General features: G+C 42.6%; 1 protein-coding gene across 5 annotated transcripts in view; it reads right to left on the bottom strand.

Moving 5' to 3' along the window:
- The window catches only part of LOC142651276 (uncharacterized), a 290,189-nt gene that overhangs the window by 228,068 nt on the left and 46,430 nt on the right, over positions 1-15,691 (bottom strand). The window contains exon 1 of one of the 5 annotated variants that reach the window (XM_075825744.1): positions 13,136-13,242. The exons of the other annotated variants lie outside the window; for them this stretch is intronic. Within the exon in view, the coding sequence (XP_075681859.1) occupies positions 13,136-13,150 (15 nt within the window). The 5' untranslated portion in view covers positions 13,151-13,242. Of the gene's footprint in view, positions 1-13,135; positions 13,243-15,691 lie in introns of those variants that run through there. 5 annotated transcript variants of the gene reach the window in all.

Genomic DNA, 15,691 nt, shown 5'->3' with positions numbered 1-15,691 from the left:
GGGTGTTGTTTCCAAAATGGGGTCACTTGTGTGAGTTTTCCACTGTTTTGTCCCTTTGGGTGCTTTGCAAATGCGACCTGGCCTCTGCAAACCATTCCTGCTAAATTTGAGCTCGAAAAGCCAAATTGCGCTCTTTCCCTTCTAAGCCCTGCCCTGTGTCCAAACAGCCATTTAGGATCACATGTGGGGTATTGTTTTAATTGGGAGAAATTGCTTTACAAATGTTGCAGTGCTTTTTCTCCTTTAGTCCTTGTGGAAATGAGAAAAAATTAGCTAAAGCTACATTTTCTTTGAAAGAATGTAGATTCTAATTTTCACGGCCTACATCCAATAATTTCTGCAATAAACCTGTGGGGTCAAAATGCTCACTATACCCCTAGATAATTTCCTTGGGGGTCTAGTTCCCCAAATGATGTCACTTTTGGGGGATTTCCACTGTTTTAGCACCACAAGAGCCCTGTAAACCTGACATGGTGCCTAAATGCCTAAAATATTTTCTAATAAAAAGGCGGCCCCAAAATCCACTAGGTGCTCCTTTGCTTCCTAGGCCACTGCTTCAGTCCATTAGCACACTAGGGCCACATGTGGGATATTTCTAAAAACTGAAGACGATGGGCAATAAATATTGAGTTGCATTTCTCTGGTAAAACCTTCTGTGTTACAAAACAAATTGATTAGAAATGAATTTCTGCAAAAAAAAGTGAAATTTGTAAATTTCACCTCTACTTTTCTTTAATTCCTGTGAAACGTCTAAAGGGTTAATAAACTTTCTAAATGCTGTTTTTAATACTTTGAGGGGTGATGTTTTTAAAATGGGGTGACTTATTGGGGGTTTCTAATATATAAGGCCCTCAAAGCCACTTCACAACTGAACTGGCCCCTGTAAAAATGGCCTTTTGAAGTTTTCTTGAAAATGTGAGAAATTGCAACTAAAGTGCTTAGCCTTGTTACGTCCTAGAAAAATAAAACAATATTCAAAAAATGATGCCGATCTAAAGTAGACATATGGGGGATGTTAATTAGCAACTATTATGTGTGGTATAACTGCCTGTCTTCCAAGCACATACGTTTAAATTTAGAAAAATGCTAATTTTTGCCATTTTTCACTATATTTTGGTGTTTTTCACAATTAAATACTTAATCTATTGAGCAAATTTTGCCAGTAACATAAAGTCCAATGTGTCCCGAGAAAACAATCTCAGAATTGCTTGGATAGGTGAAAGCAGTCCGAAGTTATTACCACATAAAGTGACACATGTCAGATTTGAAAAATGAGGCTCTGTCAGGAAGGTCAAAAGTGGCCAAAGCGGGAAGGGGTTTTCCCATGAGGGACATCTATGACATATCCACAGGATATGTCATAAATGTCAGATAGATGTGGGACCCACACCTATCTCTACAACGGGGCCCCCTAAATCCCGTTCTAGCTTTTTGTGCTCACGCTGCCTCCCAGCCACTTCCTGATTACATGGTCGGGAGTTACAGAAACAGTGTAACTCGCTGAGCTACGCTGTTTCCGTAAGTCCCATAGTAGTGAATGGCAGTTACGGAAGCGAGCTATGCTGTTTATGTAACTACTATTCAGTTCTATGAAACTTACTGAAACAGCATAGCTCAGCGAGTTACGCTGTTTCCGTAACTCCCGACCATGTAATCAGTAAGTAGCCGGGAGGCAGCGTGAGCACAAAAAGCTAGAACGGGGATTAGGGGGCCCCCTTCTACAGGTAGGTGCGGGTCCCATATCCTGTGGATATGTCATAAATGTCTCTGATGGGAAAACCCCTTTGAATACCCTTTTATGGCATTTAAAATTAATATTCCGGACCTCTATCCCTCAGAAAGTGAGCACAAAGATCTCCCTCGCTCTCTTTCTCGCTCATTTCTCTCTGTGTCTCCCTACCTCTCTCTTTTACTTTCCTTCTCTCTCTCTTACACCCAGACTGACAATTCGTTTCAATGGGAACTGTGTAATTCTTAATTTGCCCTGTTGTAGCGCTGAACACTTGCTGCCTAGTCATCCTATAGATAACAGCAGATCACGGCACTCCTTGTGATCAGCTATTTTCTTGCTCATGGAATTTGTGACATAAAAGCTTCTGTGAGCATGTGTGTGAAATCTGAGGCACGTAGTGGTACAATACGGGCCTATAGCCATCTATAGGTGTCTTATTACATCTCCTTTCAACACGGATCTATAATATGTCTGTGTTCAGGAAACTATAATGTTCTAATATTAATTATTATAAAATTTGGGGATTTTTTTTTTTTATAAACCCATAGAACAAGGGGGCACTCCCTCCATCTGGAGAAAAAAAGGTTCAATCTGCTGAGGCGACAAGCCTTCTTTACTGTGAGAACTGTGAATCTATGGAATAGTCACCGCAGGAGCCGTCACAGCAGGGACAGGAGATGGCTTTAAAAAAGGCAAAGATAATTTTCTAGAATGAAAAAATATCAAGTCCTATGTCAATGTGTAGAAATGTTTCCCTTCCCTTGGTTGAACTTGATGGACATGTGTCTTTTTTCAACCGTACGAACTATGTAACTATGTAACTATGTAACTATGTAACCCCTTTAATATATTTCTATTCCCATATAAAAAATATGCTGACTGTCCACAAGTTGGGATGTGATTTCTTCAGCTATTAAGCTTCCCATAGACACTGATATTTGTTGGTGGATCCTGACAAGATCCCGTGACCTTCTGCTCAGACTCAGTTCACATGCTGCAAAACTGAAAGGACAGAGGATAATGACCCAAAACATACTGCGAAAGCAAACCAAGAGCATCTTGAATCAAAGAAATTGAATATTTTTCAATGGCCGAGTCACACACCTGAACTTGTATGGGATCAGCCTGACTGTCCCCTAATGTCTACCACTGCAGCAAAATAGGAGAATTTTAAGTCGCTTATCGCTCTACTTCCAAAGATAAATGGTGCCAGAAGTGTTTAGCTGCCGCTTATCTGCCTACTAATAACCATTGGTTGAGCCAAACGTTCATGTTAATGGGGGAATAGGGGACGATAGCAGAAAAACAGATGAAATGACCCTGTTGCCCATGACAATCAATCATAATGTAGCTTTTATTCCTTAAATTGCACTGGGAAAATTTATGTTGCGCTGTGATTGGTTATTATGTTAGACAGTTTTGATAAATGAGGCCCAAAGTGTGAAGATTTCCATACATTGCAGGTCTTATCGTAGACCATAAACAATGATAGATATAGTTCATGGGATTTCACTATAAATTCTATCACTAAATGTAATAATATAATTAAAGGAGAATACAGAAAGCGGGATGTATGTTAAACACTGCACTGCGACTTCACTTCTCCAGCATCAATCAAATAAACCCGCACATTTGGCAAAACTGTAATTTAGTGGAGAAGATGCATGCTGCCATCTGCTGGTTACAATGTAAAATGACAACAATGTAGAATCTATTCCCATTTTTTCCCGTAGTTCTGAGAGCTTTAGGTGAGGGCTCCACGACGCTCAAACGTGTATGCGTGTGCCCAGTTAATTGCCTCACAATACTAAGCGATGTCCTATACAAGGTTAGTCTATGGGATTGAATGTGATTTCGCTAATTGCAAAAAATCCAATAGATGTTCCTCCCCAACTACCTCCAGTTGTGTCTATCATATCACATGCGAGTTTGCGCTGTGGACTTTCAGCCTTAGGCCTTATTCACACGAACGTGTTTAACGTCCGTGATACGCGCGTGAAAATCACGCATGTTAGTCAATGGGACATTCGGACATTCCGTGATTTTCACGCAGCGTGTGTCCGCTGTGTAAAACTCACGACATGTCCTATACTTGGGCGTTTTTCTCGCATCACGCACCCATTGGAGTCAATGGGTGCGTGAAAATCACGCGCAGCACACGGAAGCACTACCGTGTGTCGCACGTGATTCGCGCAACATTAGATCAAGAAATGAAGGGAAAAATAAAACCACCTCCTTCATTTCTTTTTCTAAACATCAAAACCGCGTGTCATAAGGATGGCATATGCGTGAAAATCAATATTCTGTGCTGAATAATTTTATAATATAGGGGGAATGTATTAAGTCCTGTGTTTCATACGCCAGTCTAAATATAAAGAACGCCGGAGTAAAATGCGCCTAATTTATTGATGTGTACGCCTCTTAATAAATTCAGCGCATCTCTGGCTGTCCGCGTGCCAAAAAGGGAAATCTTCAACAGCTATGAGCTTCCGTAGATTAACGGCACAATTGATGTCAGTTTCTGGCATGAATTACAGTGACCGCGCTTGGCGTACGACCCTCTTGATAATTTCCACGTACATTTTTTTTTTAAAGAAGTGGTGTAGAAAGGAAAAAGTCAAATTTTTTTCACAAATGTTTGTGCAAATTGCTTTTACACCAGCAAACTTGTGTAGAGTGCTTAATAAATACCCCCTATATCTTTATAGCAGTTGGCATGGCCACTTTTACAATTTTCTGGGCTCCATACAGCAAAAGATTTAGACCCGAAGTCATCCCCCCATACACACACACACACACACACACACTTTACCAGTTCTCTATGTTGTACCACAGCACTCTTGCACCCCACAAGGTTTGCAGTTTTTAGTTTTTCTTGTCATTTTCATGTCATGAATGCATAGTTTTGTTTACTTTTTTAGTGTAAGTTTAGTTCTTGAACTAAAACAATATACAGTCAGGTCCAGAAGTATTTAAACGGTGGCCCAAATGTTTAGCATTATCCTCTGTACACCACTACAATGGATTGGAAACCAAGGAATGCAGATGTGATTGAATTGTAGACTTTTAAGAGGCTCTGTCACCAGATTTTCAAACCCCTATCTCAAATTGCAGCAGATCGGCGCTGCAATGTAGATTACAGTAACGTTGTTTTTTTTCAAAAACAAGCATTTTTGGCCAAGTTATGACCATTTTTATATTTATGCAAAAATTTATGTACAACTGGGCGTGTATTGTGTGTGTACATCTAGGCGTTTTTACTTGTTTTACTAGCTGGGCGTTGTGAATAGAAGTGTATGATGCTGAAGAATCAGCATCATCCACTTCTCTTCGTTACCACCCAGCTTCTGGCAGTACACAGACACACAGCGTGTCCTCGCTCATCCGACGCGATGAAGTTCCTGTGGGAGGAAGTGACGTCACAGCGTGATCTCGCGAGGACACGCTGTGTCTGTGAACTGCCAGAAGCTGGGTGGTAACGAAGAGAAGTGGATGATGCTGATTCTTCAGCATCATACACTTCTATTCACAACGCCCAGCTAGTAAAACAAGTAAAAACGCCCAGATGTACATACACAATACACGCCCAGATGTACACACACAATACACGCCCAGTTGGACATAACTTTAAACACGCCCAGTTGTACTTAAGAAAGGCTAATTTGCATAACTACAAAAATGGTCATAACTTGGCCAAAAATGCTCGTTTTTGAAAAAAAAAACGTTACTGTAATCTACATTGCAGCGCCGATCTGCTGCAATAGGAGATAGGGGTTTGAAAATCTGGTGACAGAGCCTCTTTAAGCTTTAATTCAAGGGGTTTAACAGAAATATTGCATTAACCATTTATGAATTACAGCCATTTTTACCATAATTCCTCCATTTTCACGGGCTCAAAAGTAATTGGACAATTGACTGATAAGCAGTTTTATGGCCGGGAGTGGTGACCTATTTCATGTCAAATTAAGGAGATAAAACTTCTGGAGTTGATTCCAAGTGTTGAATTTGCATTTGGTAGCTGTTCACAGGAATATGCCATCCAAAGAGGTGTCAATGCAAGTGAAGGCGGCGATCATTAGATTGAAAAAAGAAAAAAAACTATCAGAGAGATCGCATAACCTTTAGCGGCCAAAGCAACAATCTTGTTCATTCTTAAAAAAAAAGGAATGCACTGGCGAGCAAAGCAACATCAAATTCCTAGAAGACCCCGAAAAACAACTAAAGTGGAGGATCGCATGTCACGGCTCTGGAGGTATGGGGACTCACTTGACAGCTCCGCCGTAGCGGAGTAGCAGCTTGCCAAAACAGTCTTTAGAACGGTAATACCTGTATGGAAGTTCTGACAGACACGTGGTGTAACAGACACGAAGGCGTAACAGACTCCTCGGCACAGATGACACTTGGCGTGGCAGATGACAAGTGGCACAGAAGATGAACTCAATCAACTCTAGCACTAGACTTCGCTCAGGAACAAACGCAATTACGGGATACAGGAAACAGGATACAACTAAGGGACTATTTGCTAACGAACATGGATAGACACAACAACGCTCAGGCAAGGAGAGGAAGATCAGAGCCCTTTTTATAGTCCAGGTAGTAAAGGGATTGGCTGGGGAACTAAACACAGGTGCGTTCGCTGGTCCTTTAAGGCCGGGAGTGAACGCGCGCATCCTACAGGACATCGAGGGGAGCTGCAGCTACGTGTGCCGGTGTCTCTGCGGAAGGAGACGCCGGCATGAAGAAAATGTCCTGCGGTCGCGGGTGCTAGTAAGTGGGACGTGCCTGCGGTCAGCGACCGCGGGCACAAGATCGCAGAATTATTTCCTTGGTCTAGAAGACCACAACATCTAGCAAAGTCAAAAACACTCTGGAGGAGGTCGACGTATCATTGTGAGTCTACAATCAAGAGACGTCTTTATGAAAGTAAATACAGAGGGTTTATCTCTAGATGCAAAACCACTGGTAACACAAAAAAACCAGAAAGGCCAGATAAGACTAAGCTAGAAAACATCTAAGAAAGCCGCCCAGTCCTGGAACAAGATTCTGTGGACCGATGAAACCAAGATGAACTTGTAACAGAATGATGGGAAGAGAACAGTATGGGGAATTAAAGGAAGAGCTGATGATCTGAAGCATATCACATCATCTGTAACACATGGTGGAGGCAGGGTTATGGCATGGGCATGTATGTATGGCTGTCATTGGAACGGAGTCAATTGGGTTTATTGATGATGTGACTGCGGATAGAAGTAGCAGAATGAATTCTGAAATTTATAGAGCGAGACTTTCTGCCCAGATTTCACCAAATCTTCAAAATCGATAAGAACGCTCTTCACGCTACAGGTGGACAATGACCCAAACATACCACAAAAGGCAACCAAGAGCTTCCTAAGGCAAAGAAATGGACTATTCTTCAATGGCCGAATTAGTCACCGGACCTCAATCCGATTGAGCATGCCGTTCACTTAATGAAAACTAAACTGAAGGAAGAAGAAGCCACAAACAAGCAGCAGCTGAAGGCGGCAAAAGATATTAAGGGAGGAAGCTCAGAATTTGGTGATGTTGATGGGTTCCAGACTTATGCCAGTCACATCCAAGTATTAACAATAATGATTATATTTACAATTATGTTCATTTGTCAGTTACTTTTGAGCCTGTGAAAATGGAGGAATTATGAAAAAAATGCCTGATTCCTAAAGGGTTAAAGGGTAACTAAACCTTTAAAAAACTTTTGACATGTCATAGTGACACGTCAGTTGGTTACATCGATGGCGGTGCGAGCACTGAGACCCTCACCAATCACTAAAACGAAACGGCAGAAATACTGGGGTGAGCACTGTGCCACTTCAATTCTGATTGACTTTCCTCGGAAAGCCGAGCAAACGGTGTACGGACTCATAGACTTTGTATCGAGCTCGTACACCGCTCACTTAGCTTAAACCCAAAAGTTACTTCAAACACCGAAATTAAGTTAAACCCCAAAATTAATCCTCGGACCATAAAACATAAAAAAATCCAGACCTCAGTTCAGACCCTAAAATTAATTTAGACCATTTCCCCAAATTAATCCTCACCCCAGACAAAATGTCGATGTCAATTCAAATCCTAAAATTAATTGAAAACCATAAATAAATCCAGTCCTCAGACCAGACCCCAAAATTAATCCAGAAACCTAAATAAATTCAAACCCCAAAATTAATTCAAATACCAAAACAAATTCAGACATAAAATTAGACCGCAAAATTCAGACTCCAGACCAGAGCAAATAAAATCAACACAGACCCCCCTCCCCTCCCCACCAGACAGCTCCTTTTTCTAACCACTCCTTGCGCCATGGTGCTTTTAAACTCTGGGTACTGCCAGACATAAGGTCGTAATTCTGGCTGCTGTCAGGACCCAGTGCGCCGGGCCTGGAGCTGAAGAGGATCCAGGAGCAAGGAGAAGCAGGTAAATGCAAAGGCTAGACAGCAGCAATGTAACTGTAGTAACTGGGGCCATGTAGTCCCACCTAAAGGAAACTACACAGGCCCCAGTTACCTAAGAGAACTGGGGGGGGGCCTCATTTTTTAAATTTCAACTGGGCCCCTGACAGCAGTACCAGCTCTACTGTCCTGATGGTGGCCATGGTCGGAGCTCTGTTTTTCTTATACAGAGCCCCAAATCACTTGCATAGACCCAAGAGCTAAATAATAAAATTCTCTCAGCGTGCAGCCACCACTAGAGGGAGTTCACTGCATACTTAAGTTTTCCAGAATAATTAGCTGCAATAGCATACACAGCCATGGACAAAAGTAGTGCTGTATCTGGAAACAGTCCCTTTTTTCTAATATCAGATAATTGTTTTAATTCTTACATGGTAGAGAAGCTGTTTTGCAGAATATAAAGGCAATTGACTAAAAAGCAATTTCCTAATATGCAATTAGCTTCTTTTCTGCCTATCAGTATCAGGAAATCGATGAGAACACATGCACATAAAACCTCCATGCAGATGTTGCCCTTGGCCGGATTTGACCCCAGTGCTGCAAGACAACGTGAATTATCTACTATTAAAGCAATTGTCCAATACTTTCTGCAGGGTGCTACATTTGTTATATAAAAGAGTCATGAAAGCAAAGTGGAGGCAGCATTGGGAATACACAGTCTCTTATTGGAGAGCAGCCATGGCCTCTACAGTTACTGTATGCGCCTCGGGCTGTTTAACATTATTAATTTATCCATAGAAGTAAAACACGGCCCTATTATGGCAGACAGAACGTTTCCATGCATTACATTATTTCGCCTTTGTTTTATACAGTTTGTACAGTTATCATTTGTACTAATACAATATTATTGCTGCTATTAATAGAATATATTATTATAAATTATTATTATAACAGAATATAATAATAATATAATAATAATACATATAATGTAATGATATAATAGAATAATATATTGTTACCCACTTTACGCTACTAATATTGGTATAATAATAATAAGTATATCATATAACATACATATAGGCCCTGGTAATACTTCCTTTCGGAGCCTCCATCGGCAGTTCTGTCATATTTAAAGTGAAGAATAGTGCAGCGTGCTTTGCTATTCTTCCTGTCCAAATGACGGACTGCTATGCCCGTGGTCGCTGACCGCCGGCACGTCCCACTTCCTGGCAGCCGCGACCGCAGGACTGTATCTTTTATGTCGGTGTCTCCCTCCTCAGAGACGACGAAACACACGGCTGCAGTGCTCTCCTGTTTTCTGTAGGGTGCGCGCGCCACTCATTCCCGGCCTTAAAGGACCAGCGCACGCACCTTTCTAAAGTTTCCCAATCAACCCAGTAACACCCTGGACTTTAAAAAGGGCTCTGCCCTTCCTCCCCTTGCTTGAGCATTGTTAGTCTTCTTGTGTTCGTCTATGCAAATAGTCCCTGAGTTGTATCCTGCTCCCATTGTTCCCGTATCCTGCTTCCCGTATCCTGTTGCTGTGTTTCGTTCCTGTTCCTATGCCTACTGTTGGAGTCGTGTGTGCCACATCTGCCACGTCTAATGTCATCTGCCACGTCTGGTATCATCTGCCACGTCTGGTATCATCTGTCACGTCTGGTATCATCAGCCACGTCTGGTATCATCAGCCACGTCTGGTGTGGTGTCATCTGCCATATCAAGCATCACCCGTGCCACGTGTCTGCTACTCCTAGCATCTGCCTGAACATCCTCCCAGGTACTCTTGTCCGAGAAACTGTTATTGACTATTGTTTGGCCAGCTGCTTATCCACTAGGGCGGAGCGGACTAGTGGGTCCACATACCCCACAGCCATGACGGAACCCGATGGACCCCATTATAAGTCAATTGGGTCTGCCGGGCACCGTTGGTGTTCGTCGTATGACAGATCAGGCACTCTGTCATTTTTGTTTTTCTGCTCTAATGATGGAGCAGAAAATTGGAAATCTTGACGGTAGTGTGAACAGAGCCTAGGGTTCTGTTCAAAATGCCGTTCGATGCCTCCGCCGGGGGTTCCGTCCGAAGTTTCATCACTTTTGACTGCTAGCATAGCACAGCATACAGCGCTATTTTTGATGTCCAAAGATGGAAACCTTGATGGAATCCTGACAGACCCCATTATAAGTCAATAGGGTTCATCAGGCACTGTTTGGAATCCGACGTGCAACAGATCTGGGGAGCATCATGGCTTCCACTGAGTACAGAAACAATGATCCAAGTGTGAACATAGCCTTAAATAGTACTTTGAGAAGATTGTTGCCTGTCCTTCCCCATGACCACACACACAGATACTGTATATACAGTGCTGTGAAAAAGTATTTGATAATTCTTTTATTTTTGAATATTTCTCACATTATACCATGGCCTGGTCATGGCAGCCGAAAGACTGTCAGGTGTCAGAGGAGTATAGAGGAAGGAGATCATAGACGTTTTTAGCAAGGTAAGGGAGTACTTTATATTGCTCGTGTGCCAGATGTCTTTTGAGAATGCCAGCGGACCCAATAAAGTCCCTGGGAAGATGACCACAGAATCAGACCAAACAATGCATTGGGATGGATCAGGGCACTCCACAGCTTTTCGATAGTATAGGCTTATAAAGAAGCCCAAGAAAAAATCCTACGTAAGTGAACCACTAAAAAGTAGCGATAGATATCAGGGACTGCATGACCACCCTGAGAGGTTAAAGCTAACAGGACTGACCTTGAAATGTGGTGGAGCTTATTGACCCCGATAAAATTAATAAGAGAGGACTGAAATTTCCTGAGTGCAGAACGCGGAATTGCTACTGGCAGCGTTTCACGTAGATATAAAAATGTAGGCAGTGTGGCTATTTACCATTTGGTAAGCAAGGTATTAATTTCACTATGAAGAGGTTAGATTAGTTTGCAGGTAGTTAAGAGTGGTATCCTGCCAAGCATATGAGAATGACTGGTGCAGGGTATAAAACATGCGGCACACCTTGTTTCTGCGCTTTCTGTGAAATAAGGCGTGCTGCGCGTTCTAAATTTGTGATGCGCTTGATTTATTCCTTATAATTTATTACGTAATTCTGTAAGTATAAAAAAAGTGGATTTCCTTTTGAAGTGGTTACGGTTTTACACTGTGTTCATTTGCTTTCACCATCTTCAATACTCATGAAGAGAAGGATCCTTGGATTTTCCCGATGCCTTTTTCTTGCAGAGGGACCAGTTAAGCGGAACAGTGTAGCACGGCGGTGTGAAAGAATAACCAACTACGTTTATTCTATGGTGTACAAAGTTTTGAAAAGGACATCTGACATTGCCTATCTTATACATCTATCTATCTTATACACCTTTGCTGACTAACACAAGGTTAGAAACAACATTGCTCAGGCACTTGGTAGATGGAGGAGGTGCTTTAAATAGTCCGGGGGGTGATTGGGTAACTTTTAGAATTTCACGCACTGGCCCTTTAAGAGACGGCCGGAGCATGCGTGCATTAGGGATCCGGCGGCCGTGAACTGCAGAAGACGGGAAGCGCCGAGAGAGGCACGAAAGCCGGCGGAAGGGGGACCGCTAAGTCGGCGTTGTCGTAGTGGACTACAAATAAATGCGTGTTGTGCGTATATGACTACTCGATTAGAGTAGATCCAATCCAGAGTGGATCACTTGGAAGTAGAGCTATTGTTTAGGTCCTGTGAGGAACCTGTTGAGGAAATACGCCTCTTCTATGAGCCTCTGCGTTGCCAAACTGGAGCTGGTGGTGGAGGGGGAATAAGTTCCCAATTTAATAATTCCTGGAAATGAATTGTCCAGAGCAGCACTAAATTGTGGCAGGTTCACAGGATTGCGGAGAGTGGCTGAGCGGACATTATTCCTGGCAGTAAGGCTAAAGGGAAAACCGCAGCAATATAAGATATGATGATCCCTTACGACAGTTATTAGAGGTCAGGGCAATCTGCGATTTTGAAGGGTAACCCAGGAGAGGTCAGCAATGATTGGTGCGGCATCAAAGTCAATGGTGCATCAAGAGCGCACCTTCGCCAATATTTCTTCTTCGAGCTCATAATCAGTGACACAGCATATAATGTTCCTAGGTTGGGGAGACAAACCCTTGAAACGTAGAGCTCTATAGGCTCGATTCAGCCTTATCTTATGACAAGCTGGGGCCCCCAGGACCAAATTAAGATAGCCTGAAGCGAGACTTTCAAATCTTCATCCTGTGTCGCCTCAGGGAGTCCATGGGCTCTGATGTGATGGCGGCGTCCCCTGTTGTCAGGGTCCTCTAAGTGCCTTTGGTGTTTACAAATGGCGTCATGTTGGGCCGAGACTATAGACTGTAGTTTTTACACTTTTGTGTCTCTCTTATTTCCTCATAGATTGTAAGCTTTTGCGAGCAGGGTCCTCAATCCTCCTGTCTGAATTGTAAATTAGCTGTCACTATGTAATGTCTGATATTGTCTGTTTATGTTCCCTCTAAATTGTAACGTGCTGCGTAATATGTTGGCGCTATATAAATAAAGATTATTATTATTATTATATTATTAATAGTTGAGAAATCTATCTGCGAGTAGAATTCAGGGTTATCTTCTAGAGTTTCGACTCAATGTGAGATATGTTGTATATCTGGCCGAACAGCCGCAATCTCAGCGGGACATGCATCCCTCGCTTCAGCAATTAGTGACTTAGGCCCTGTACACACGGAGTTTTTTGACGAGTTTTTTGGGGCAGAAACCGCGCCAGAAAACTCCTCAAAAACCGCCCGAAAATGCCTCCCATTGATTTCACATTATATGCGGGACACTTATATACATTATATGCGGGACACATGTAATGGCAAACCCAGTCAAATGAATGGGCAGATGTTTGCCGACGTATTGTAGCCGTATTTTCAGACGTAAAACGAGGCATAATACGCCTCATTTACGTCTGAAAATAGGTTGTGTGAACCCAGCCTTACCAGAAAAATCCCCATTTGTTGGAAGCTGCTTCCTTTAGGAGTTAGCAGGCATCCCCTCCAGTGATGTGGCCTAGGATGTCCTGGCACACATTACTTCTCTTGGCGTGTTGAGCTCGGACTCTCGGTGACAGTTGTGGAACACTGGATATTCAATGAGTCAGGGTCCTGGTTTCTATGTGACATCACAAAGGACTCCATGCAATTTAAATCCTTTTCTTTTACTGACGTACTTAAAGAGGCTCTGTCACCACATTATAAGTGCCCTGTCTCCTACATAAGGAGATCGGCGCTGTAATGTAGGTGACAGCAGTGCTTTTTATTTTAAAAAAACTATCTATTTTTACCACTTTATTAGCGTTTTTAGATTGATGCTAATTAGTTGCTTAATGCCCAAGTGGGCGTATTTTTACTTTAGAGCAAGTGGGCGTTGTACAGGGGAGAGGATGACGCTGACCAATCAGTGACCAATCAGCGTCATGCACTCCTCTCCATTCATTTACACAGCACATAGGGATCCTGCTAGATCCTTATGTGCTGTCTTATACTTACACATTAACAATACTGAAGTGTTTAGACAGTGAATAGACATTCCACGGGATGTCTATTCACAATCTCTGCTCTTCGTACCTGTTTCTGTGGTAGTTACAGCAGAGGAAGCGTGATCTCGTTGTAACCTCTCATTTACCGCGTAATCTCGCGAGATTACGCATCCTCTGCTGTAACTACCACAGACAGAGTAATGAAGTGCAGAGATTGTGAATAGACATCCCGTGGAATCTAAAAACGCTAATAAAGTGGTAAAAATAGATTGTTTTTTTTAAATAAAAAGCATTACTGTCACCTACATTATTGCGCCGATCTCCTTATGTAGGAGATAGGACACTTATAATGTGGTGACAGAGTCTCTTTAAGTGTGTACATGTAGTACTGTATATATTACATTTCCTCTCATTGTATACGGCTGTCAGTGTATTTAACTGATTATGATATACGAATTTGGCAGCAGTTCTATAAGCCTGTATCCCCAAATGCTGATTAAGTGGTGAAGGCGCAAAAAAGCCCTGATGCCTTAAAGGGCCTAAATGCCCCTCTGCCATATAAGACGATCACAATAGCACGCAGCGTATCCGCCCTGCGTGCCACAGGGAATTCAGAGCGAAAAACTGTGGTGCAGTTTTTCGCCTGGAATGTCCACTGCGGAAAACTGAAGCACTTGCCGGCCTGCTAGCTGATAACTAGTTGAAAACTTTGGCGCATCTTGCTAGACACTATTCTCTTCCTTATACCACCTATCAGTTGGATTAGTTTACGCCAGTTTTTTTTAGACCTAAATTTGGCACAGTGTCAAATTATAAGCCACGCCTATTTTGATAGGCCGCAAACTTTTACACTAAGTCTCGCCTCATTGTTGAGCGTGACGAAAAAAGTACTTCAACAGTTTAGAATATGTTTACATCACGTTTTTGCACTACGTTTCAACGCATTTACTTCAACGGTGGAAGTTGTCCGCAATCAAATCCTAGTGTTGCGAGTTTTGCTGCTGATCTGCAGAAAAATCCGCAAGTGCGGACTTTAAATAAATGACTTTTATTTTTTTTTGCTTCCTAGGAAATCCCCAGGGAAATCCACACCAAATCAACACCATTGTCTGCCGGTCACATAAGAAAAAGCCAGTCATCTTGCCTGCCTAATATCACCAACACTTTCTGCAGTGCTGTACTGGGGCTAACAATCTGATCCTCTAATCTCAGACACCAACACATGGGTTATGCACCTTTGAATGGCTTTTTGTTTTCTTAAATCAATGTTTTTTGAGTTTTCTAATTGACTTTATTAATTTATTTTTTAACTTTTTACGATACAGCTTTGTCAGCCAATCCATCAGTTCAGCTGTACTGATGGCTTGGCTAAGATCAGGAACTGCATGTCACTGACATACAGGATCCAGCAAATATCGATCACATTATTAATCTATATTAGCTGGATCCCATCCCTGTAAATTGAGAGGAAGCTTACTGCATATTTCTTATTAATTCAGTGGGAGATGTATAAATCCTTCTTTAGTTAGCTCCCTCTAGTGGCAGCTGCAGGCAGGAAGTTTTAGGGCTGTGTGGAGGGAAGCAGGGGATTTGGAACTCTGTATCAGAAAAACTCTGATTCCCTATTAACCCGTTAGTGACCGCCCCATAGTGTTTCTTCGTCGGTCACTAACGGGCCTTATTCCGATGCCATAGACTTTTTACGTCGCGGCATCGGAATAAGTAAACAGAGCAGGGAGCTGTCAAATCTCCCGGCTCTCGGCTGCCAGAGGTAGCTGAGGGCTGGGGGCGTCCCTGCTCGAACGCGTGAGATCGATATTCGTATTGATCTCATCCGTTTAACCCTTCAGATGCGGTGCTCAATAGCGTGCACCGCATCTGAGTGGTTTTGGAGAGAGGGAGGGAGCTCCCTCTCATCCCACTGACACCTGGCGATAAGATCGCCGAGTGTCTTTGTCTCCGATGGCAGCCGGGGGTCTAATAAAGGCCCCCAGATCTGCCTGTAGTGAATGCCTGC

This window comes from Rhinoderma darwinii, chromosome 5, assembly GCF_050947455.1.
Source record: "Rhinoderma darwinii isolate aRhiDar2 chromosome 5, aRhiDar2.hap1, whole genome shotgun sequence".
NCBI lineage: Eukaryota > Metazoa > Chordata > Amphibia > Anura > Rhinodermatidae > Rhinoderma > Rhinoderma darwinii.
Note: the sequence above shows the minus strand (reverse complement) of the source record. Positions and strands in the feature narration are given on the sequence as shown.